The 25,804-nt window shown below is 44.0% G+C and overlaps 1 protein-coding gene across 1 annotated transcript in view; it reads right to left on the reverse strand.

Moving 5' to 3' along the window:
- The window catches only part of PEMT (phosphatidylethanolamine N-methyltransferase), an 893,879-nt gene that overhangs the window by 57,847 nt on the left and 810,228 nt on the right, over positions 1-25,804 (reverse strand). The window contains exon 6 of the mRNA XM_069210067.1: positions 2,300-2,374. Within this exon, the coding sequence (XP_069066168.1) occupies positions 2,300-2,374 (75 nt within the window). The remainder of the gene's footprint in view (positions 1-2,299; positions 2,375-25,804) is intronic.

The raw sequence follows: 25,804 nt of genomic DNA on the forward strand, positions 1-25,804 counted from the left end.
TTGAAAACACAACATAGATGGGGAGATGAGCTACTTAAACATGGATATGGAAAACCTAAGCGTTTTGCGAGCTCATTTGCGTTATAAAAATAGATCTGTTTTCTTATTATACTATGTATGTTTGTCTTACTGCTTTCTTTCTCTGTATGTTAGTGCCTCCCAGAAAAACAGCTCATTTGTTCATTCCCTTCACCTTGTAGTTTATATATTGCATTATTCTGGACATAGCTACCTACCGCCAACGACCTTATGTACAAATGTTGCATACAAACGTCATGTCTGATGTTGCTAAATAAATAAAACATGCTAACAAAAAATGATTTCTCCGTAACTACCCAGTCTTCACAAAGAATCAAATTATTGTGTTGCCGTATCTTGGAGGGAGATGTGGCTACAAAACAAACGCTTCCTAGAGCCGAACAAAACATACCTCTCTCTAAATGAAAGCAAAAGTCTGCAACAATAAAATAAAAAAGAATGCAGCACATTTCAGAAAGGATGCACGGCTGAGAGACACCAGCAGATTTATGATTTGACTGAAGTGAAGTCACAAGTTAATACAAGCAACAATGATGTGGAAGGAATGCTACTAAGGACTAGAGATCGTTTGAAAACATGGGCCCACTTATGGAGCACTAAAAAGTAATTACAAAAAGAGTACCTTAAAAAGCATTCTGCGGTGGAAGTACACTCGCTGCCAACCACTTGCTGCCAGATGAAAAGTGTACTTTGTCCAGACTCCAAGGAACAGCAAAGAAAGCGGAATTGAACCTTGAGGACATGACCCTGAGGCTGCTGACAAATCAGAAGCCAGAAAATGCACGTGATTGAGATGCCTACGAATGTAAGTAAGGGATTGGGTTCTAAGCCTCTTTTGAGATGTTTTTGATAACAAAAGACTTCACAAGCATAGCACGCCAGCGCACACCATTCAGGCGAAACCTAAAAATGGTTGCCCTCTGATGCACCAGATGATTCATAAAGCTTCTCTACCAGTGTTTTCTTTCCTCTATATCTAAATACACCTTATCCAGATGATAAACCAGAAACTTCTATATAAAAAAAGATAAGAACAAATGTTGCAGGTTGGCTTCCATAACAGGAGCAAACTACCCAAGGCTACGTCTAATACATAAAATGATTGTGAGCAAGAAGAGCAAAAGTACAAGTTTACAGGTAAGGCAGGGAGGAATGATAAGGACCAAAAAGTGAGTATAATAGTGCAGGCGCTAAAAGAAAGAGACCAGTATTTGGGAGGCATGGAATAGTGGCACTGGGGGAATGATAGGAGAAGTGTGTGAGGACAGCAAATGTGCAAAACACAATTATTGAATAACAACTTTCAAATTATTTACAAACAAAACCAGTTTAATGAAAGAAGTCAGAAAGGGCAAGGGCACATTTAACCACATAAAAAAAGAAACAATCAGATTGAAACGAGCAGGCGTAAGTGTGGATCGCTCCATCTGATAATCCTCTAACACATCCTGCAGTATTGCGGGGATTTAGATAGATCTTAGAAGCAACAGAGACCACTTTGCTTCACTTGGTTTAAAAAACTGATGGCATGGAATGGGCTACCAACTATAATTAGTCTTTAAATCTGACCTCACAATTGGGGAAATTTGTTGAAAACTGGTGGACGTTCTTAAAATCTGGATTATAAGAACTAGCATCACGGTTTTACTGGAAGGGAGGGGCTGATACATTATTATACACCAGCAGAAGATTTGTTTCAAATCTGTTCCAATTTTGGGGTAATTAATTCTGGGCTGGATATTTGGGCTACGTTTAAAGATACTGGCTTTGAAATTAGGAGACCTAGGTTACAATGTTGGTCCTCTTAAGACGCAAGGCCCGTTCTTTGGCACTACTGTCTCTCAGGGGCGGCTCCTCCATAAGAGCAGAGGAGTGTCGCCCTGCCACCAGCAGCGACAGCTGCAAAACCTTTCAAAGAAAGGGGTGGGGCCACGGGGTGACGTGCACAGAGGGGGAGTGCACAGCACTCACCCCTCTGAGCAGCGTCAGGATTCGTGCAGTTTTTTTTTTTTTCAATAAATTTTAATGTATTAATGCCCCCCGCGCACCTCCCACCCCCAGGAATCCCCGTGAGCTGCTACTGCGCTCTCTCAGTAACTCTTCATGTGCCACCTGTAGTAGGGTGCTTTTTGAAGCAATGTGACCTCCACGTTCAGCACTATATAAATCTAAGCTATAACCAGTGCATATTTTCACATTCCCAAATTCAAAATCAGGTTTTGCTGTCAGACAAAACCATATAGTCATGAAGGCAACTTACCCCTCGTACATTAGGGCAATCTTGTAACAAACTCCCACTATCGCTGTGAGGACCAGACCTGCTGGGCTTGCGTTCCTGTGTTTGGGGTAAAGAAAACAAAGATATAACGACCAATAATTTCACTATGCAACCGACAAGCCCAAAAACACTTGAACAGTTCCCAAGCAAAATAATGTCCCTTAGCTGGGCCAGGCTTTGACAACCTTAGTCCTCTTAAAACTGACCAGTCCAGGACAAATTACTAAAATAGTGCTGTATGGCTACATCCCAGTCTGAAGGTGACTCCTCTAACCATATGCAGGGCCACAACTGGGCTCAATCTGCCTCCTCAGATCTATATTCGACAAAATATAGATGATAAATACTAACACTAAAGACATTCATAGCAAAAAACTATAAGAATTCAAGTTCAGAGACAGCTGGATGGACCAACAGCTTTCTATAATGTTCCTATCAGTCGTAGGCCCTCCTGTCACCTACTGGCAGGACAGGCAGCTGCTTGACAAAACATGTTTAATGAAAGCTGCACATAGCTGCAGTACCTGCTGTATGAGCCAAGCCAGTGATGAACATGTTGAAGAAAATTCTTAGAAGGCCATGCCCACTTCACCCACTGCTATGTTCCACTTTCACCAGTAGCGCAGTCAATTTCCCCTCAAGGTATTGCCTATTCACCAGTGGTGGTTCCTTCATAGGAGCCGCTGAGTATCGCCCTTCCCCCACACTGCTGCACATAAAGCATGAAAAAATAAAATGGTAACAAAATGACTTTATTACCATTTTATGTTTTTACTCTCTATGACTTTATTACCATTTTATTTTTTTACTCTCTGCCAGCAAACAGAGAGAGAGAGGGTGGGGTAGGGCAAGTGTTTGAAGTTTGAAGTGTGCATGTTCGTTTGGCTGACTACCTTGCCAACCCAGTTGTCTTAGCTAGGTTGGAGAGCAGGCAAAGGCCTCAAGTGCCTTTCGGAGCGCACAGCCAGCCCGCTCCAGTCAATCCAGACGCTTCACACATGCTGCTTAATAGCATGAGAGCAGCATCTTGATTGGGAAAGGGAGATGGCTATGGGACCTCGCACTCAAACTGGAGTCTGAAGCCAGGAATTTCGAGCACGTGCTGCGGGAGTGTAAGGTAAGTGAAACTTATTTTTGTTTTGTAAAATGTTTTTTTGCGCCTCCTCCAATTTAATATGTCACCAACTGCCACTTCTATTCACTTCATTGTTTTTGCCTGATTCCACCACTGGTGCAGCCCACACAAAGTGCTGCCTACTTTTCACACTGCTGTCACCCACTTCAACTAATGGTGCAGCCCAATTACACCCCAGAGGTGCCACTCATTTCTCCCACTGCTGTTGCCCACTTCCACCACTGGCACAGCCCATTACCGCCAGAAGTGTGGCCTATTTCGTCATCTGGTGTCACTCACTTCCACTATCAGTGCAGTCTTCATTGACGACTCCCAAAGCCTTTTGCAGCCAGTGAGAGAAGCATGCAAACTAGTCTTCCTGGAGACACTATAAAGCTGAGTATGGTACATCAATGTAAACCTTTTGGCTAGAGTAAACAAAGCATTTGCACTATATTAGGCCTTACGTTTGCTCGAGTTAGAGCTATTAGCGTTGTGTATTCCTAACTGGGCTTTTCTTGCCACATAAACTGAAAATGAAAAAGTAAAACAGTTGACATAAGCAAGCCAATTCAAAGCTGCACGGCTGCCATGAGCGTGAGCGCGAAGGAGAGACACAAAAGGAAAAAGAAGTTTGCTCGCAGTCAAACTTATCGGCAAACATGCAATTATCCATGTAACAGGGTCGATGGCCAAGGTGGTAACAAAACTGCCCCAAGGAGGGACAAACGTAAAGCATTTACCAATGATAACAAAGGATTTTTGAAAGGCAAGCCCATAAACGAGTGAAAGTGATTGGCGTGTGGTGGGCATGGTTAAAAGCCCACAGATAAATTACAACACGTCAGAGCGCTTGCACGCTCAACATAAAAGGGCAGAATGTCCCTCAGGTCTGCTCACCCCTGAGATCGCTTACCTGAATATTTGAGCCTAGGGGCGCACAGTAGCCAATACTCCTATTATGGTTTTTACATTATTACGATTTGATTTGCCAGTCTGCCAGTAGTCAGGTACCTGGTGGTAGGCAGTGAAAAGCTATGTAGAGATGGATACAAGGCTGATGACTAAGTGTTTCTTTTCCTGAAGATCACTATAGCTCAGTGTTTACTACACTGGGGGTTTAATAAGCCCATTTTCGGTGAGTTGCGAAAGTCCAATCAATAAATAAAGATTATTTAAATTCTATATTTATCTAGTCATATTTGCTGTGCTTTAAAGACAGGGGTCAAATGTCAGGCAACATCAGACAAATTGATGTTTATTTTTTTAACATGGGGATTGGTGTTTACAAACTCCTCTCAGTTTGTAGTCCGAGAAAAAAAAGTAAAGTGAATTATGTGACAATCTTGCAGGGGTACACAGTGTGGGAAAAGAAAGGCTGTCGGATGTTATTTTTTAAAACGCACAACAAATTGTAAATACCTGTAAATGAACTGTACGCACTGAGCAGAAAGGAAAGGAAAATTGAAGCACATTTTTTTGTAATTCTGAATCGTGCTGGAAGCAAAGATTTTAATAGGTCAAAACAAAGCAAGACACTTTACTTGGTGATGCACAGATGACAATTATTCACTGAAACCCGTTTTCCACACTTTGGGCCTTATGTACGAACACATTTTCCCATAGACCGAGAATGGGTAAAACGCTTTGATACATCTGGCCCTTTATCATTTGTGTGCAATATAGTTTTATCAGTAGAACTGTATATATATGCAAATTTAGTGGCCCTTTCAAAGGAAAATGTGCTGTCTTTAAATGACAATACTCTTCTACACCATCCTTTAATTATATGAAAAACTCAACTGCCTCATGTCCTTTAAAGCGAGGTGAGCAGTCCTTTATTTCTACATAAATGTGTGCCGGTGCCCAAAGCCATCCTCTGAAAATAGCAGCTGCTGCGATTATATGTGCTAGCACAGAATACTGAGGCAGCATAATCCTGAAGCCATCATGGGCCTCTCTAATCCACTTACAGCCATTCCCTGCCCCTTCAGATCACTCTTGCAGCTTTCTGTTTTTTTTTCATTTTTTCTCTTCCCCCATCTTTCCCAATGGTGACTTTTGCTCACAGGAAATGCTTGAGGCAGAAGAATAAGTGCCGGCCCTCAAAAATAAGTGCTGGTGCCCCGCACTGGAAACTACTGGCAAAAACTAAGCGCTGCAGGTAGGTCGGGAAAGTTTGTTGTTCTAAAAAGTGGGTTGTGGTGCTAAATGTTTGGGAAGCACTTACTTAGGTAGCTTAGTTGTTCCATTGACAGTGCATTTCCTGTTTCCTACACATTTGGTATGGTAGCTTTTAGGAGCTATGAGTGTGTGCAGAACAAAGACACTGATGATTTAAATCAATGTTTTAGGATGTCTGTTTTCACGATAACCATTAATTTACATGCATCGGTTCTGTTTAAATTCACTGGTTTTCTAAAGGCCTTCCTTTTTGGTTAATCTTTTCGCTTTTATTATAGACTATGCGCTGTTGTCTTCCCTGTGCTTCATTTAGCAGTTTGTGACTGATTTTATACAAAAATAAAATATAATGTAGTACTGATCTAGCCTGGATCTAGCCCTCCTGGACCTAGGTTGAACACCCCAGCTGTATTAGGAATCACATTGATGCAGCACATCAATAAACTGACTAGGCCTGATGAATCGCCCTCTCCAGACATGCTTTAGCACTCACACTCTTTAACAAAAAGGTGTTGCAACTGACCAGAGGTTCTAAAAGGACGCAGGACTGAGGCAGGGTCATTCGTGTGCCAGACGAATTCTGCCCAAGGCCTGCCTTTTAGGCGTCCCAGCCTGTCATAAGATTTCTAGGTTTTCAGACAGGTCAAGCTTTGGAGACAACCGCTTTTGCGACGGAGTACCCTCTTTACTAAAATCTAAATCAGTCCCTGGTGTATTCTTTAGTGCAGAGCTGTGGAATGAGCACTGCCCGAGCAGTGTACACAAAATGTTAAACATTTTTTTTGAGCCAGGTCGGAGAAAGACTGCTGCATGACCTGCAAGCAGACATCTCCTTGCACCCCTCAATAAGTCAACGCCCTGGGTATGGGCCCAGGTTGTCCATGCTAAAGGCCAGTCCTCAGGACCAGTTAAAGCATTGCTCCCATGATGACAAGCCCTGACTGACATCACCACTCAGTGTCACCATTAGGGTTGTAGCCCCACAAATAAATGACATGGTGTGGGTGGGCCAGGGGCCAGTAAGGACATGCATCCAAGAGTGTGTTCCAGTAGAGTGTTGCTGCCCGAAGGAGGGACCAAATAGGGCCAGTTCCTCAAAATAAGTGCCGGTGGTGTTCATCTGCACTTTCTGCCACAAATTAACCACTGCAAGTGGTACTGGAAAATGCCCTCCTAATGCCCATGGATAGCCAGTTGGTGTCCAGACTTCACTGATGATAGAAGCACTGCAGGAAACAGGAGAAGAGCGGCGGCTCCTCCACAATGGCATAGGAGCGTCGCCCCGCTGGCTTAGAGCCAGCAGCAGAAAAATAAAACAATATTTCTATTTTTCTGCTGCTGGCTGATCCACCGGGTGCAGGGTGGGATGGGGCTGGGCCATGGGAGGGGGGAGTGTAGTGCGCCCTTAATTGTGCATATCTGTTTGACCGGGGATGCACAGTTAGGTTTCTTCACCCCAGCTGTATATGACAGCCGAGTTGGAGAAACAGCACATACTCCCTGAGCGAGCGGCAAACCAGCCCGCTCCGGCCAATCTCAGCACTGCTCTCATGCTAGGTAGTAGCGTGCGAGCAGTGTAGGGATTGCACAGGGAGTCTTTCATGCTGTCCTAGGGACTGCTGGGACCAGGAAGCAGAGGAGCGCGAGGCAGTAGGCAGCACCAGGTAAGTGTTTTTTTTATTTATTTTTTATTACCTCCCCGTGTGCTCCCCACTCGCACTCCTCCCCCCGCATCCCACCAACTGCTCGACCACTTATAATTTATGTTGGGCGCCGCTGGGAGTGAACCTACATCCAAGAAAGTGCAGTCACTATCCAGCTAGATGTTTGAGTCGGTCTGTGCATTGCCAGTATTCTGTCATCCACGCCCCTACCTGCAGTCTGTTCATCTCTTCGGAAATTGTCTGTAGCTCTATGCTTTTTCTTAAACTCAGAGGAGGGACCGAGAAATATCCCCATTTATAAGAGGAGAGGATGATTTACTATTCTATCTTCAGTCCTCACAAATTTGAGGAAAGTGTTTGTCAGTCTTACCGTATTTGTGCAAACAGAAAGAGTTACAAAAACACACCACGTCAGTGTGCATGTGTGAAATTGGAATTGTAAATGTATTTATATAGTGCTTACGACCCCTGACCAGGTGTTGAAGTGCTTTATCGGCAAGTAGCATTCTACTCCGGAACTCAAGCTTAGTAGATAGTAGGTTGGTACACTTTTTTACTTCTTGTGCATTAGCTGTGTTAGGTTTGTGCTCTTGAGTTCATGTGTATTTGGTAGAGTTTGGGGTAGGGAAAGAATAATAGAAAAGATTTGGGAAGGGGAGTTTGTAGTAGGGATAGAATGATAAAAATGTATTTGAAAAGGGGAAGTAGCACAGATGTTCTCTAAGTAGTGGTTGTTTCTGCTTGTTAGTTGGGTGGCATGGCGAAAACATGGGTGAAAGTTGGTATGGGATGAGAGAGAGGGAGGAGGGATGGGAAGGAACAAAGGTGTTTTGCAAAATATAATCTCTCTCTCTCTCTATATATATATATATGTATATATATATATATATATATATATATATATATATATATCCACAAACATACATACACATGACACTTGGTAATGTTGTGCTTACTTGATTAAACCCTTCATATAAATGCCCATATGTACATTGAAACTGCAATATTTATATGGTCTGCTGTCCAAATTTACCTTGTGGTACATTCTCTATGGTTTCAAATAACTGTAATTGACTCATAATTAAATAAATATACACATGGCACTTATTATACTTATTAGTAGCAGGCATTGCACTCTATATATGCACCTATATGTACACTAAAGCAGCACTTATGGCATAGTCTGATATACACATGTAGTGTGTGGTGCATTATATAGTTCAACCCTTATATAAATGTATCTGCTTATACCCGGAGGCATAGTTCAAAGTACAATGATGTGTACTTGTATAACAACAGCTCTTTTCCACGTCGTGAGAAGCACTGTTTGTCAAGTCTGAGCATACTGTTGAGGTATATTCTTGAGTTGGGAGTATAGTTGTCATGGGGGGAGAGCCAGCTCTTGGCTAATCATCTGAAGTGGAGATGGTTACCTGTGGTTCTTATGTTTGTGGGTAGGGCATTCCATAGTTTGGCTGCTTGAACAAAGATGCTCCACCCGTGTTTTTTTTGTGTATGTTGGAATTATGAGTCCAGGAGATATTTTTGCGCGTAGGTTCCTTTGTTGTCACTATTTGTTCATTTTCTTCCTGATTCACAGGGTTCCTTTACCATGTCTTACTTTGCGGCGATACAAAGCAGTTTCAAGGAGGATCTTCTGGCAACTGGTAACCATAGTAGTGCCCACAAAGCAGGGGAGATGTATGCTTGTGTCTTTACTCATAGTAGGAGTCTAGCGTAGCGCTCTGAAATGGTACTGCATGTGCACCAGAGACTAAGGGGCATTGACAGATGGGAATCCGAATGAGCAAAAACACAGGCGACGTGGATTAGTGAGCGCATTGGGTGAGCCATCATAAGACTGTGTAGATTCGCGCTCTCAAAATAGCAGAACGATAGTCATATTTCGTGTTCCTTATTGATTTCTAAGAATTGAAAATAGGTATCTAAGATAGTGCCGTGTGCAGTCCATGCATCACCCAGCATGAACAAAAGATGCTCGGTGGTTACTATGGTTATGCATTAATGTTTGAAACATTAGCTCAGTCCCTGTAAGGGCCCCTTCACTTTGGTGTACCTGTGTGTCAGAGATTCAGCATGATAAAAGTATCATACCACCTAAAGGAATATGGCAGAAGGAAAGAGGAAGGTGTATGTGTGTGTTTAAAAAACGTTGAATTTAGCACAGAACAGAGTTACAATCACTTATCCCTATTTTTTATACCATTGCTGAGGTCCCCAAATAACCACTAGGTTTTACCGGGAATGCGTGAGGAGGTCGTACCGAGACACAGAAAGGAAGACTGGTTGGAGTAAACCTGGACTACGACTGGGGAATCACCTCTAAGAGAGATTCTTCGCTTTAGAACCCAATAATCTTGGTTCTGAGTGTAAACAATAAATCAAAAAAGATTTTCACGGTTTTCATCGCCTGACTGAACTATTTACTTGAAAGAAACCCACAGTACTAGGTGGAACCGTGTGTAATCTTTTTTGATTTATTGTCTATTGGGAACCTTACACACGGGACCAGGAGTTACACTCCGAATATCCCATTTTTCTGCCCCTCTTTTGTTGTTTCTCCTCTGAGTGTAAACAACCTGACAGAGAGGCTGAACTACTTCCACTAGCTGCCCAAATTAACTAATATTTACAGTGATGGATGTTAAATACTCATTCAGGCCACTTGAAAATAGTGTAGTACAAAGTTGCATTTACAATATGATAGTCTAGAGATGGATGCTATTTCGGAGAAAAACAATCGAAGTTTGCAGACGGATAGAAAATTGAAAGTTAGTCAAATGCGGCCAGCCATTCCAATAACAGCCTGACCCACTGGATGTGGAGTGTGCGGAAGGTAGACCTCGTGTTGAGGCCGGAGAGAGTCACAATGAAGAAGTGGAGGGTACCAGTCCTGTGTGCCCTGATCAGCCAGTGGCAACTTTTGAAATTCATCTGACATAACACATGCCTGTGGATTGTTAAAAGAATAAAGCAAGAAAAAGGTGAGGGAGAAGAATGGGGCCGTCATCAGATGAGTGCCTTAGAAACCTCCACGCCGAAGAAGAGTGCCTTACTCAGGAAACAGAATTTTCTGAAGAAAATCCAACATCCATGCATGCCAAATGTAGTTACTCAACACCGAGGAAGGACAAATAGGTTACTCATAGCTGCAGAAGTGACGTCAGTGGTACAAGTCATTCAACCAAAGGAATGTTGTAATGAGATGGAATGGATGTCATTGCCAAAAATGAAGCCGTTCGCGAGCTAAGAAAAACAGGGCCTACTGTAGGAGATAAAACTTTCACAAGACCAAAGCGCTATGCTGAAGAAGAAGTTATGTCTGTGGAACATAACCCCTCTAATCCAATATGTCAAAAAATATGCTGCAAAAGGTTCTATTTAGCCCAATTATTTCCTTAAATTTTCCTGTGGAAAACCTCTCCCTGTTACTTCTCTCCTGCAACCCCACAAGTGTAAAAGGTGTTTTCTACATTTGCTTCTTTGTTCTAGGCAAGGCACTGATGAGATACACCAATTATCCTGCAAAACTGTTTGTCGCACCATGAGGTGCATTACCCCACAAACATTTCAGGCTCTTGTGAGCTAAACAAAACCTCAGATGTTTGTAGCAGCTCAGCCAGTGTCAGTATTGTACTGGCATTTACGCTTTATCTGACAGAAATGCTGTTTCTACCCTGACACAGAAAAGCTACTTACTTTGATGTCAGATTGCAAAGAACACCTTTGAAATGGACAATGATGTTGCCAAACAACTGAAGGTACATGAAGGAATGAATTACTTTGCGATATCAAAGTTAGTCAAGAAGACAAAAGGACATAAAGGTGATGGGTGCAAATTTCATAGCATTGGCTTATAAGAAACATGGCCGCCTTGGTCTGTTTGAATACTCCATCAATCTGTCCACCATACATTCATTTCAGATTATCTACTGTCCGTAAAAGGTGCAGAAGGTATAGTGGTGGAAAAGCATTAATCCCCCATATGTGGTGCACTTACAGAGTTATTGGCTTTGCCATATTTAAGAAGATGCCTAGCAAGCCACTGGTATCAGAATAGGCAAGAGTTCATGGGAGTGATCACATAATGGACAATCGACCATTGGGCAAAAATATCGCAAGTGGGCACAAAATTAATCATAGAGAATTAATGCCATATGAGGAACTTGGAGAGGGCACACGCTGACACATTATACAGGCAGTTATATCAGAATGTCACAAGAGAATATTCAAAGACATGGCTACGAAAAAAAGTCTATGATCTTCACTTGCAAGACTGTCGGTCCACTGGTTGTGGCCTACCTGCACTTAAAGCACTGAGAGGCTTGCACACTAGACTGTATTTGCAAATTGCTTATAGATTTAATCTCGTGATATCGTAGTCTGTTTCCACAGTTGCACAAAGATTCTAAATCAAAGTAGATTCCATGATAAGCTATGAAACATATTCTTTTGCTGCTCATTAATTTCTGGTAGTCTTTTTCAATTAAAAAAAATCAACATGGTTCGCCCTATCAAACGGAGACTTCTTGAAGGCCTCAGAAAATTGCCAGTATCAACCAACTGCTTTCTACTGCAGCTTTTAATACTCTCCTCCTTTTGGTTTGCCACAACGCTTGTTATCAGCACGCAGCAGAATAAGCAACAAAATATCAAACAAACATCACCCTAAACTCTTGGTACGCCTCACAAGGAACATTTGAAGGGCACATTATAATTTTTATCCTTTATCTGGGAATCAAATTTTAAACTAATGTATTAGGATAGCCCTGCCTCTCTCAAAATGTGTTATTTTAAATTTGCACCAGCAGTTCACAAATCTGATTTTCGAACAATTGGTGGTTCATTAACAGCCCGAACATTTCAATGTCCACTGTGAGTACCTCCTTCCTTCCCATTCAGTGCCAACATCATCATTTCATATCTTTTATAAGTTCTTGGATAGTGACTACTCTTCCCACAAGTTCTGCACATGTTGGACAGACAATACAGGCAATTATTCGTATTGTGCCAAGGGCATTTAACACCCACATTGGAAACAAGGAATAACTTTATTTACAAATAGAGTCGTTCCAGTTTGCCACGTTCTTCTGAGAGACACCTAATGGACAGGAACTTAAGAAGCTGCCAAAGCACAGAGCTATCTGCCTGTGTCACCATGCCTCCAAGCCACATGCACTTCCCAAACCTGATCCCACTTTCAGCAGAGTATATGAGAAATGAAGATCTCCAAAGTTGGGGCCTATGGTGAAGCTCCTGTAATACTGCCTATATTTGAAGGGCAATAGACAGCAAAATGTTGACAATCAGAGGTATGTGCAAGAGGCTGGAGTTGGGCCTGTAATACCAAATATTGTGTCAATCTCCTGCCCAACGTTGTTTGTAAGGTGAGAGCCTTGTGCTCTCAAGTGACCCAGGACAAAAGCCTCTCCGGGAAGAGTGTGTAATACCCCTTCTCACAGGATGGCCTGCTGAATAGCCCCCCCCCAATGCCCCTAAATTCAGTATTTAGGGGAACCCGTGGCACCAGAGAAGCAGATACTGACGACCTAGGAAGACCAAGGACACAGAAGAGCTGCAAAAGTAGAAGAGGAGAAAAAAAGCAGCTAACCTGGTACCAACCCCGCCGGCCTGTCTGCATCCCTCAATGAAATCAGCACCAAAGTGACTGGTCCTGGAGCAGTGACTCCAGAAACCTGGAAGGACTGCCTGCCTTCAATAAAGACTCAAGACCTCCGATGAAGATCAGACCTGTTCCCCAGCAAACTCCAAAAGAAGGGACTCTGATGCCTCTGAAAACACCAAAACACGCAAACTAAAGTCACCACTGCACCTGCTATCTCTGGTCTGAGTTGAAGTGGACCACTGGTGCCAACAAAGGTTCCACAGCCGTCCGGAGTCCAAGTCCACCGTGGTGTCACCCCTCCTGGAATCCCAGATGACACCTGCAGCCTCTGGACACAGCCCCCCTCTACTGCAACTGCTCAGGTCACAAAAACCCAACACCTAAGGACACCTCTGCACCCGTCGCCCCTGAGCTGTGGAGAAGAGGACCAAAGGACCTGTGCCCGAGGATCGTGAGGGCTGAGCCCCACTGTTGGTACATCCTGACTGGCCTGCTGGCCAGAGCCTGCAGCCTCTTTTCGCAGTGACAGATCCCCATAGGAACGCATTGGGCACCCAATGCTGTTTTGCACTCTGTACCTGTCTGCCCCCCTGCCACTAAGGGTTTTCTGTGGGTGCTGCCTTGGACCTTACCCACTACTGACCTTAACACCTGGAGATTGGTGTATAAGTCCCTGTACTCCACCTGTTTGCAGAACTTGTTTTTCCTCCCATAGGATAAGGTTTGCAGAAACTGCACTGTATCCACTTTTAAAGTGAATAGAATTCCTAAAAACGTACTAACTTGAACGGGTTTTCCCTGATGCCTAAACATATATAAAGATACTTTCTATTTTAATACTACTTGACAACGGCAAAACTGCGGCCCTCATCCTCCTGGACCTCTCGGCCGCCTTCGACACCGTCTGCCACCACACCCTATGCACACGGCTCAACAACGCAGGGATCCGTGACAGAGCCCTGGACTGGATCACCTCCTTCTTCACCGGCAGAACCCAGAGAGTCTGTCTCCCTCCATCTGCTCTGAAGCCACCAAGATCATCGGCGGCATACCCCAGGGGTCGTCCCTCAGCCCAACCCTCTTTAATATTTACAAGGCTCTGCTCGCAAACATCGTCCGATCACACAACCTCAACATCATCTCATACGCCATTGACACCCAGCTGATCCTCTCCCTCGCCTAGGACCCCGCCACGGCCAAACCCGACCTCCACCAACGAATGAAGGCCATCATCGAATAGATGAAGAACAGCTGCCTGAAACTGAATTCTGCCAAAACTGAGGTCCTCATCCTTGGCTCCACCCCCTCTGCCTGGGACGACTCCTGGTGGCCTGCCACACTGGGAATCGCACCGACACCCACCGACCACGCACGCAACCTGGGGTTCATCCTGGACTCATCGCTATCAATGACCCAGCAAGTCAACGCCATCTCTTCCTCCTGTTTCAACACCCTCCACATGCTTCGGAAGATCTACAAATGGATCACCACAGGAACCAGAAGGACGATCACCCAAGCCCTAGTCAGCAGCAGACTGGTCTACTGCAACGCCCTCTACGCAGGAACCACGGCCAAGCTCCAGAAAAGACTGCAACGCATACAGAACGCCTCCGCATGCCTCATCCTGGACATTCTCCACCACAGCCACATCACAGCCCGCCTGAGAGACCTGCAGTGGCTCCCCGTCAACAAGAGAATGACGTTCAAGCTCCTCATCCATGCTCACAAAGCACTACACAACGCCGGACCAGAATACCTCAACAGACTGCTCTCCTTCTACACCCCGATCCGACAGGTTCGCTCCGCTGACCTTGCCCTCGCTACAATTCCACGCATCCACAGAACAACCGCAGGTGGCAGATCGTTCTCCCACCTCGCGGCCAAGATGTAGAACACTCTTCCTATCCACCTGCGACAGACACAGGACCTGCTAACCTTCAGGAGACACCTCAAGACATGTCTGTTTGAGTAGTAGAAGTACCCCGCCCTCAGCGCCTTGAGACCCTCACAGGTGAGTAGTGCGCTCTACAAATGCTATGATTGATTGATTGATTAATAAATTGGTGTGGATCTCCTTCTCGAGTCGTATGTCTCACTGACTGACTATTGTGTGTATTTGCAGATGTCTTGCATTCCTCTGTGCTAAGCCTAAGGCTGCTTGACCACACTACCCCTAAATAGAGCATTTTGGGATTGCATAGAAAGCTCTGTCCACTCACTGGGGAACCCCTTGACCCTTTACACAGTATTCACATACCACATAAAGGGCCACCTTCCTACACAAGGCATGCTTGCCTGTATTGCAGATATGATCTTTTGTGAGCTGTAAGCGAGGTCCACCTCACTTCGCAAGCTCGATGCCAGGCAGACCTATTACAGGGTTCCTGAACCATAGTGCAGAGTGTTGCGAGCTGCTCTGAAGAAGTACAAGATCCAGCTGTGAAGATGCACTGAAGCAAATTGTGTGCAGAGTGTCTGTTGGAGCAAACCTGCACATCTGTTAAATCCAGATGTAAGCAAGGCAGTATAACTTGCTATGACCATGCTATATAGAATTGAGATAGGTAGTCAAAGTAGACTGGACGCTTACTCCCAAGAGTGCTGGCAAGGTGACCCCAGTGCCATCTATTGAATCTAATGGCCTGCCAGGGAAATGGACAGAACTTTATGCAAATTCTTCTTGAAATTAGAGTGAACCATACCTCAAACAAGAATAAAATTAACACACTTACTATTAGGGTGGATAATACACAGACATGTTGGGGAGCTGGTAGGTAACATGTATGAAGGTGAAAGTAAAGTGGGCCATAGTTATGTTAGAAGCCAAGATCACAAAGCAAATGAAGAAGGAGATTAAGCAAGTGTCAGAAAAGACTGCAGATTTGTAAGGGTGATGCAGGTATAAGAGTATTACAATGTTTGACTTTCAGGAAGTTCTTGGAGCAACTCAACACTATATGGATGGACAAATCTATTCGAACATAAGAACTCTTATTGCTTGCCGTAGATTAAAAAAGGCACTGTTAAGTAGAAAAATGCAACACAGGGAATCTCAGCTATCCTCACTTTAGCACAGAAGGGCTGAGAGCTTGGCAAGCATTTGATGAGACAAAGCATAGTTAAGACAGAATAACTGAATAAGCAATTATCGAAATAGAGTTCTAGCGGCTGGGAAGTTGAAGATCACTTCTTCACTGTCTTCATGGTACCATCAGAGGTCACTGGAGGACTTCACAATCTCCATAGCATCAAATATCTGCTTGGGAGCCGAAATGAACATTTATGGTGTCTATCAATGAAGAACAATTGGTTCCTCTTCTTTTTGTCCCCTTTGTAGTGAAACTCCAGCAGATTGTAATATTTTGCTAGCTGATGAAATATGTCAACTTGAGTGATGGCATCATTAGTTCTGGCCAAGTGTATCAGGTTTGCCACTTTCTACTGTGACTCCCTTTGGCAGTGGTGAACAGTGAGAGAGGTACAGATGTGCCACCACATCCCCCTGCCTTTGCCTCGTCACTTGCCTGTAAATGGGTATGCCGTATTTCACAGAAGATTGGAGTGTTTCACTACTGGAAGGGGGTGGTGGATAAAGTAGTTCAGTTTAGTGAGTGGTGATAACAGAAGGGATGATCAGGCAAATCACAAGTCGTGCACCAAAGGGTAGTAGGAAAAAAGAACACAATGACTCTAAGTTCCAATGTTCTCTCAGGAGAAAGAATAATTTGCACAATATTATAGTCTTGGGACAGCTATGAAGATATTTCCTGTAAGAAAGATCCATAGGTGTTCTGTGCCATATATAGTGTGAAATCAGAGTCAATTAGTCCTGTGAGTAGGTGAAGTGTACACTCATCTTCAATGTTGATGTGTGCCCTATCCTGGGACAGTTTCCTCCTATAATCAGTGTCCAGATATTTCAGAGACCCTTGTGTTTTGTTAGTGTAGTGATAGTGGTGCTTAGAGGGAGAACGTTGCGAGACATTTTGCCTGTGGTAGGAGAGATAATATGCAGGAGGAAAAGAGACTTTATTATTATTACGTTCTTATAGAGCGCATCGCTACCCAAACACAGGCTTCCCAGTGCTAACAGAATTCATAAGAGACACAGTGATGGGTTCGTTATACAAACAGGTGAGTCTTTAGAAGCTTTCTGAAGTTTAGCAGATTCCTGGTGGCCCTAATATTAATGTGGAGGGAGTTCCAGAGCCTAATCACCTGGTAGGCAAACGTTTGTCCTCCGCTTCTGGCCCTTTTAATTCTGGGGACAGTCAGAAGAAAACATTTGTTAGATCTCTGTTCTCGTGCATTGCTATAAGGTACAATTAAATGACTCAGGACATGGGGTCCCTGAGCATACTTCATCTTGTGAGCAATGCAGAGAGCCTTGAATTTGTTTTTTTTTTTTACTTACTGGTGGGCAATGAAGACTAGCCAAGACTTGGCATACAGACTGCCATTTAGGAAGGTTTTGCAGGACACGTGCTGAAGCATTTTGAATGTTCTGTTGTATCTTAAGAACATAGACGGGCTACCAAGGTAGAGTGAATTAAAATAATCGAACCATGCGAGTATGAGATCTTGTATAACTATTCTTTAAGTTTCGACAGGGAGCCATTTAAGCACCTTTCTTAGAGCTTTTAGTAGGCCAAAACAAGTTCCAGCAACTTTCTTCACCTGGGAGGTCATAGTAAGATCTATGTCCCAAAGAACTCCCAGGCTCTTAACTTTCGGAGTAGAGGACGGCCTGTACCCCAGACTTGGAGGCCATATAAGATGATCCCAGAGGAATGGTCTACTTCCCACTACCATGACCTCCGTCTTGTCGCATTTAGTTTAAGCCAACTGGAGGCTATCAATTTATTGATATGCTCGAGTCGAGGCGGCTGGATAGATTCACTGCACTCTGATTTGTATTTGGTGCCAAGCAGATGACAATCTGGGTGTCGTCTACGTAGGACAACATATTGAAGCTGAATAGATCAGCCAGGGGGTGTACATATACGTTAAAAAGATTGGGGCTCAGGGATGATCCCTGAGGCAAACCACATTTAAGCTGATGAACCCCAAGCAAGCAAGAACCCTCTCTGACCTTGAAGCTTTTCTTGTTAAGAAATGAAGCCAGCCATTTTAGAGCTTTTCCTGTAATCCCTAACCTCTCCAATCTGTGATGGAGAATGGAATAGGAGACGGTGTCAAAGGACGCGCCAAGTCAAGAAGAATGAGCGCCACTGACCCACCCTGGTCAAGGGAATTCTTCAGATCTTCTGTAGCCAATAAAAGAGTTGTCTCAGTGCTGTATCTAGATCTAAATCCAGTTTGCGCCTTGTGCAAGAGGTTGTGGGTTTCCAGGAAGTCAGTTAAATGTTTATTTACCAGCTTTTCTAGGATCTTATTGACACCTGGGAGCAGAGATATAGGTCGATAATGCTCTGTTTTTTTCAGAATCTAGGGAGTTTTTTTTCCAACAGTGGGCTAATAAAAGTGTGCTTCCATGAGTTGGGAATATGCTCACCGTCCAACAATAGACTGAACATGCTAGTGAGAGCTGGTATCAAAGTATCACTTCCTTTCATGAGAATACTGATAGGTATTAGGTCCAAGGGGGAACTGGAATTAACAGTTTTTGCTGCCTCCTGGACAGTGTTGCAGCAAAGTTGGGGGAAGGTTGAAAGAATTGAAGAAGTTTTCCTGTCCCATAGACCCTTCTTCTCCTAAGCATATTGGTTTGAAACTTCTACCACTGAGTCATAAATGGTCCTAACGTTACAAAGGAAGAAATTAGCCAGGTCGTCACAGCGCTCCTTAGAGGGAGGAGGCTCAACACCTGAAACTTTCGATTTCAAAAGGGAGTTCACAATTGTAAAGACTGCATATGTTCTATGCATTTAACCTCCCTAATCATGGAAATCTCGATTCTTCCCTGGTAAGCCTTACTTTAAAAGGCCAGATGTTGCTCTTTGTTTGTTGGTACCCAGTGGAGGTAGGCTGTGTGGTATCTGGTCTGCATATGCAGCCTATCCTCTGGGGCTTGTGATTGCAGATGGGCGACTCCTAGAAGTCACAAAGTGGCCCGTGTCTACTTTAGGGTTATTGGCTGGGAATGGAGAGGGGGGGTCTAGGGAGTTGAGCTAGGAAGTTTGTGATGGGGAGAAATGAGGTTGGGTGTTTGAAGTTGGGGGGAGCAATTGTTATTGTAGTGTACTTGATAACTCATGCCAAAGTAGGAAGGTAGGAGGATCCTTCTGTCCTTTCAGACCCAGGCAGCATGGACAGACCATTTAGTCTCTGGCTTTTAATGGGTGATCCAAGTGGTCAATCTGGCTTTTTATCCAATAGCACATAGCAGACTGGGGTTTCTGAGCTGCAAGTTCCGGAATGTATAATGTGTGGGGCTAAAAAGCCAGGACTAATTAAAGATCTCAAAAGACATGGGGTCTTTTGGCAGATAAGCACTTGAATTACCCAGGTAACTGTCCCATAACCATAGGTCATCTAAAAGTGATGGCCAGAAGGAGGCCTCGATAGGGCAACCATGTGTGTGTGTCTGGAAAGCTCTGAAAGAGCGAAAAGTGGGAGGCGGTAGGAAGGCAAAGTTTCTACTGTAATCATGTTTCTACTAAGAAGCACCAACATGGATTAAAATGTACTTACAAGCCTAAAAACCATTGTTACTTATCGTTAAATTTCAACAATGGCCCTGACATTTTGCCTTCATACAGTCAGCAGAGTACTCTCCTCGCAAAGCAGCTAAACCATATCTGCAAAATACAGGGCGCATCTTCATTCAGACATTGAGGCCAAAATATTCCAGAAAAAAAATATTTAGGAATAATCAGAAACCTGCATCAGGAGAAGAATTTGGAATTTAATTTGGAAAAACAACTTATGATGTACCGAAACTAGGATTTGTTCGACAGGATCAAATGACTTGATAAATATTTCCTCCTGAACATTACTGAGAGGAAAAACCCCTGATGCCAAAGCGAGCAGGCGAAAAGCAGCTCAGGAGTACAGCATCCATTTTAGGACATCCTCATTCCTCACTCCTCATCCCTACTTCTCATCCATCATCCCTACTTCTCTTCCATCATCCCTACTTCTCATCCATCATATATTATCCCTACTTCTCATCCATCATCCCTACTTCTCTTCCATCATCCCTTCTTCTCATCCCTGCTTCTTACCCATCATCCCTACTTCTCTTCCATCATCCCTGCTTCTCTTCCATCATCCCTACTTCTCATCCATCATATATCATCCCTACTTCTCATCCATCACCCCTACTTCTCATCCCTGCTTCTTACCCATCATCCCTACTTCTCTTCCATCATCCCTGCTTCTCATCCATCATCCCTGCTTCTCATCCATCATACACCACCCCTACTTATCACTTCTCATCCATCATCCCTACTTCTCATCCATCATACATCATCCCTACTTCTCATCAATCATCCCTGCTTCTCATCCATCATCCCTGCTTCTCTTCCATCATCCCTACTCCTTATCCCTACTTCTCTTCCATCATCCCTACTTTTCATCCCTCATCCCTGATTCTCATCCCTACTTCTCATCCATCATTCCTAATTCTGATGCCTCAGCCATCATCCCTGCTCCTCATCCATCACCCCTACTCCTCATTCCTCATCCCTCAGTCAAACCAACACATTTTCAGTTTTGTGAAACACACCTTCACACTGATTGGTTAGGAACAGCCAATCAGAGTTAAGAGAGAGAGCTGCATTCTTACAGCTCTGCTGGTTTGGGAAATACAAGGAGCCCACAGCTAGGGCCATAAATCAGCTCTTGGAGAAAGGGTTATACAGTTCATGGAAATATTTCTGGTTTCAGAAAAGAAAATAAAAACAGCTCTCATAGATAAAAGCAGCCTCAGATGTAAACATGTTATTTGTTACAAATAAAAAGCAGGCTCAGATTGAAACATTTTATTTGTTACATATAAACATGAAACCAGAAAAGGTTTGGATGAACTGGATTGCACTGTCACCAGAGTTGATTTTAAACATTTTGTTTCTACATATGAAACTGAAACCAGAAAGGTTTTCAGTTGAACTGTAGATGACCTGTATAACCCTTTCTCCAAGAGCTGATTTATGGCCCAGGCTGTGCACTCCTTGTATTTCCCAAACCAGCAGTGCTTTCTGCAGAGGCCTGTGCAAACAGAAAAACACTGAGTTAAATAAAATGAAATATTGTGCAGCCTTGAATTCACTGGAAACAAACACACAGTTGCATTTCCTCTCATCCCCCTTCACCCACCATGTGCAATGAGGAGGCTGTTTTTCATTGAAATAGAATGCAGCTCTCTCTTATAACTCGGATTGGCTGTTCCCAACCAATCAGTGTGAAGGTGTGTTTCACAAAACTGAAAATGTGTTGGTATGACTGCGGGATGAGGAACGAGGAGTAGGGCTGATGGCTGAGGCATGAGAAGTAGGAATGATGGAAGATGGATGAGAAGTAGGGATGAGAAGCAGGGATGAGGGATGAGAAGCAGGGATGGCATGGCATGGGTTGGTTGCAAGGCCAGGGCTGCAGCCAGACCCTGCAGCCAAGCTCCCTAACCACTCAACCCCACGCTGCACACAGCCCTTTGGCTGTGCATGGTGAGAGTTGGCCGCGGCCTGTGGGAGGGTGTATCTGAGGGTGAGAGTGGCTGTGAGAGTGTCTGTCTGGGTCTGAGAGTGGTTGCATCAGTGACTTAGTGGGTGTGTCTGTGTTGGTCTGTGAGTGGGTGCATGAGTGTCTGAGTGGGTGCACAAGGGTCTGAGTGGGTCTGTGACTGGGTGCATGAGTGTTTGAGAGGGTCTGTGATTTGGTGCTTAAGGGTCTGAGTGGCTGTGTGAGTGGGAGAAAGATTGAAAAAGAGCAATTGAGAGAGAGAGAGAGAGTTGTTTTATGCTTTGACGAATGATATACTGAAACAAGATATTTCTGAACAAATTGAAAAGAAAAATGTATTTGTCAATTATTAAGAGTGAGATCACCTTTCAGAATGAGCCTTTTAAACTTTTGAAGTTTAAAAGAAATTAAAGAAGGAAAATGACCAGGGACACAGCTCAAGTAGAACCCTCAACTTTCAGTGTGCGGGTCTGTGACCTTAACCTTTAAGCCATAAGTGACGCCTTCCCATGATGCTTTCAGACATACCTATGACAGTCACCCCATGCATGTGATTGGAAAAAATGTGAATGTTGCATCACTAGGAAGCTTTAACAGTTAAAACACTACTGAATAAATAAACACACTGCCAAGCGATACTATGATTTGAACCTTCATCCTACTGAGTGCAGTACAAGACTTTGACCATTAGGCCATGAGTGACACTGTTGTGCTCTGCATTTAAACATAACTATATCATTCACACCAAACATCTTGCTAGTTTGACACTTTGAAGTAATTGCCTGGAGAGTCCATTGCAATGACAATCTCCCTCTCTCTTCTATCTAACTGTGGGATGAAAGAGAGCGAGAGAGAGATTGATAGGACCACAAGGGGATCCTGAAGGCTCCCCGCGGTCCTAGCCAGCTCCCCACGTCCTGTGGAATGCAGCATTGCTCCACCAAGCAGGGAACAGCTTTAAATAGCAGCTCTCTGCTTGTGGGAGCAATGCTTGCATCTGTTTCCCTACAAAAAAGTTTGCGTGCAGGGAATCAGATGAAAACTCCACTTTCTGACAGCCGGGGCTGTTTCACACCTACCGATGTCAGAAAGCAGACTTTGTCAAAAAGCAGACTTTGTTGGGCTCATAACTTTTAACTCATGCACCCGAGACTTGGCCCACCCAGGGGTTTCACAAAAAGGGCGAGAAGCTGCTGTGTTTTGTTTTTTTATTAAAAGTGGAAAAATCTGCAAATCCAGGTTCGTAGATTTTTCCAACGCTTAAAAAAATAAAAATGCTTTAAGCCCTGGCAGCACCAGAGCTAAGGGGTCATAGTGTCCCTACCCTGGCCCGTTTTGTTTTTTTATTTTATTTTTTTCCCCTGGGATTCGAGTCCCAAGATGGCTGCCAACACACTTCCTTGTTGAAGTGTTGGCAGCCAATCTGATTTCTGCACGGAGACAGTCGGACCCACGGAGGATCCTCGTCCCTAGATATGTATATTTCTTGACCTTTAATTTCCCCTAAACTACTGAACATATTTACACCAAATTACGAAAAGCACAATCTGCATAACAACATCTAGTTTCCTGCCAGACCGCCTGCTGTCGCAGCTGTTTACATCACATTACTTGTGGGTAAAACGGTTACTTAGTAAAACATGGCCACTAAACAATTACTTATTGGGCCTAACTGTTATCTATAAAATTATCCGTTATTTCCAGGAGTTGCCATGTGATCATGTGCACCACCTTCAGTAGACCCGGTGTGTGTTTTTAAATCTACAGTACGTACGCCGCATTCTTGTGTTCAGGATTTTTTTCAATGAAACAAGGGCTTGTGAGTCTTAGAATACTTACACACTGTACAAGATGCAACTTGGCGATTAGGTAAATGATGTATAAAAACACAACATATGCATACATATTCCAAATCAAATTACATTTCCTAGCTCAGCATTAGTGAGAGGTCAGTTTGTGGGCCTGCTTCATGGTCTGGTGGGCCGTTTCTTACTGTTGATTTCCATGATGTCACCATACATTGCATGCATTTGAGCTTGCTGAAGGCAATCTCCTATTTGCAAAACACTTATACTGAGTGCTTGTACAAGTTGAAAACTGCCCTGATTTCAAAATGGGTCCCACTTTTGTTAACTATCCGTTTTGCTATTGGGACCCAGGCCTATTTTCTATCCCAGTCTGAACCTGTCACATACCTTCTAACTGTAACGCAAGAAGAGGTACGACTCTAATTTATCACAGAAAATTATTTGTTTAGGGGCATTTAATATCAATAACAAAGCAAATTGTGTAGTTTAGGTATGGATTGCTGCAGTTCTGTTTCAGGACACACAAACTGTACAATTAAGGTTGTAACGTAGCAATATAAATGTATTCTGCAAATGTATTAGAGTTAAAGTAGCAGGCCTTGAATGTGCAGCAAGGGATGCAGATTCTAAAGAGGAGATCAGTGCTTACTCCTCCATTTATAAGAGGTATACCATGGGATGTAAACAAAAAACATGAGCACAGCAGTCAACGCTCATGCAGCAGTTGAATTACAAAACAATATCTTTTTCTAAAAAACAAAAAGGTCTGCCAGAGTTTTCTGATTCCATCTCTGAGCCTTATCCACTTGAAGTGTGTTCCGTTCCACTTTGCTTCATTGATACTGCGGGAGAGATTGCCTGGAACATATGCCATGGTGCATATTGGGGCAGTTGTGGTAGCACAAGGTGGACCTGTTCACAAATACCGCCCTCACACTGGTACCTTTTCCCCAGTGTTCGGGAGACTTCATGGGTGTTTTTCCACAGGCAAACCCCAGCTTTGGAAGTCTGTCTCCTGCAGAAACCTAAAAAGCAAGAGGCCGGGGTGCTCCCATGACATGGGACACTGACTCTCCCTTTTTTCCTCTTCCAGGAAATTCTTGCATGGATGCAGAAAATGCTCGAGGAAAAAGTATGCTTTTTGGGTATAACTTTAAGGAATTTAGGGGCCTCATTATGGGTGACTTGACAATTATGAGAGCCCATGGCAATTACAAGACCTGTGGTTTTATCGAAGACCTGGAGAATTCTCCTACTAAATGCTGGCACAATCTCTGAGAGGAAAACCGGGGAAAGGGGAATTAATGAAGGAACTGGGAGCGGGTTTACTTAACTACCAATAATTCCTCATCAGAAGCTACCTTTCTGGCTGACGTGGTAGGGCACTGTGGTGCCTTGAAATGTCCTTGACTGCTGCACCCTCACTTATTCCACCTTGCTGTTGTTCTTAACTCAGTGCACTCTCCAGAGACCTGTCGTCTGCCTGGCATACGAGTCGTGCACAGCCCACAGAGAAGTGTGGGCATGGCAAGAGAGTGACATCCTTGGACTCCGTGACCCCTTGTGCTGCCAGCATCCCATCAGGAGAACATTTTCGAGGAGCCGAGCATTTCACCAGTTACTGAATTTTAGATTTTCTGTGTCGTTCCTAAGAATTTTGCCAGTCTGTGGCCTGTCTGTTGTTAGTTTGCATCTGACCACTAACTACACCCAACCGGTCCACCTCAGATGCGTTGGTCAGCATTCAGCAATATGTCTATCCCGCCACTTGCTAATGCAAAGGAAAGAAAGGAAAGGTAAAATAGAAATTGTTCCTGTGAGATAGAGCAGTTTATATAAACTGGGGAGAGGGGGAGAGGAGATGGTGGAGGGTTTCAGACCCACCCACTGCCACCTGCATTGGCTTCAATCGCTGATTTGCTTACATACGGCTACTGTACAATTAAAGCTGTATGCTCAAACCAGCGATTGGTTGGAGCAGGTGAACACAACGCTCCAAAAGAAGCCAGAGGGTCTGAGCTGTGTTCCCCCGGCTCCCAAACAGAGCGATGGTTTCTAGGCCTGAAGTGCGCATGTCAGATGGGGCACAGTACAAGACCTGTCCAAGCTGACATGCATACTGGACGTCAGCTGAGAGTTGATGTGGTTGGCATTCGGAACTCACTGCCAATCTCCCATTGGCCATCCCCTGCCTTAGGCCCTGCCCCTGAGCAGCCAGGGAGCCCAGGAGTCCTTGGGCATGGAAAGGACTTAATTTGCTGCACCCGTGCCTGGTGGGGCAATGCTCTTCCACCCCCAAGGACACACCGCCCCTGAACTTCACCTATAATGAGGAAAAATGTAGGGACCCAGGAACATCACATCCTTTTGCTCTTGAATTTGCAACCTCCACGCCTAAAACCCACTTTAAGTGCATTGCAAACCTAC

The sequence above is a fragment of the Pleurodeles waltl genome, chromosome 10 (genome assembly GCF_031143425.1).
Source record: "Pleurodeles waltl isolate 20211129_DDA chromosome 10, aPleWal1.hap1.20221129, whole genome shotgun sequence".
Classification (NCBI taxonomy): Eukaryota; Metazoa; Chordata; class Amphibia; order Caudata; family Salamandridae; genus Pleurodeles; species Pleurodeles waltl.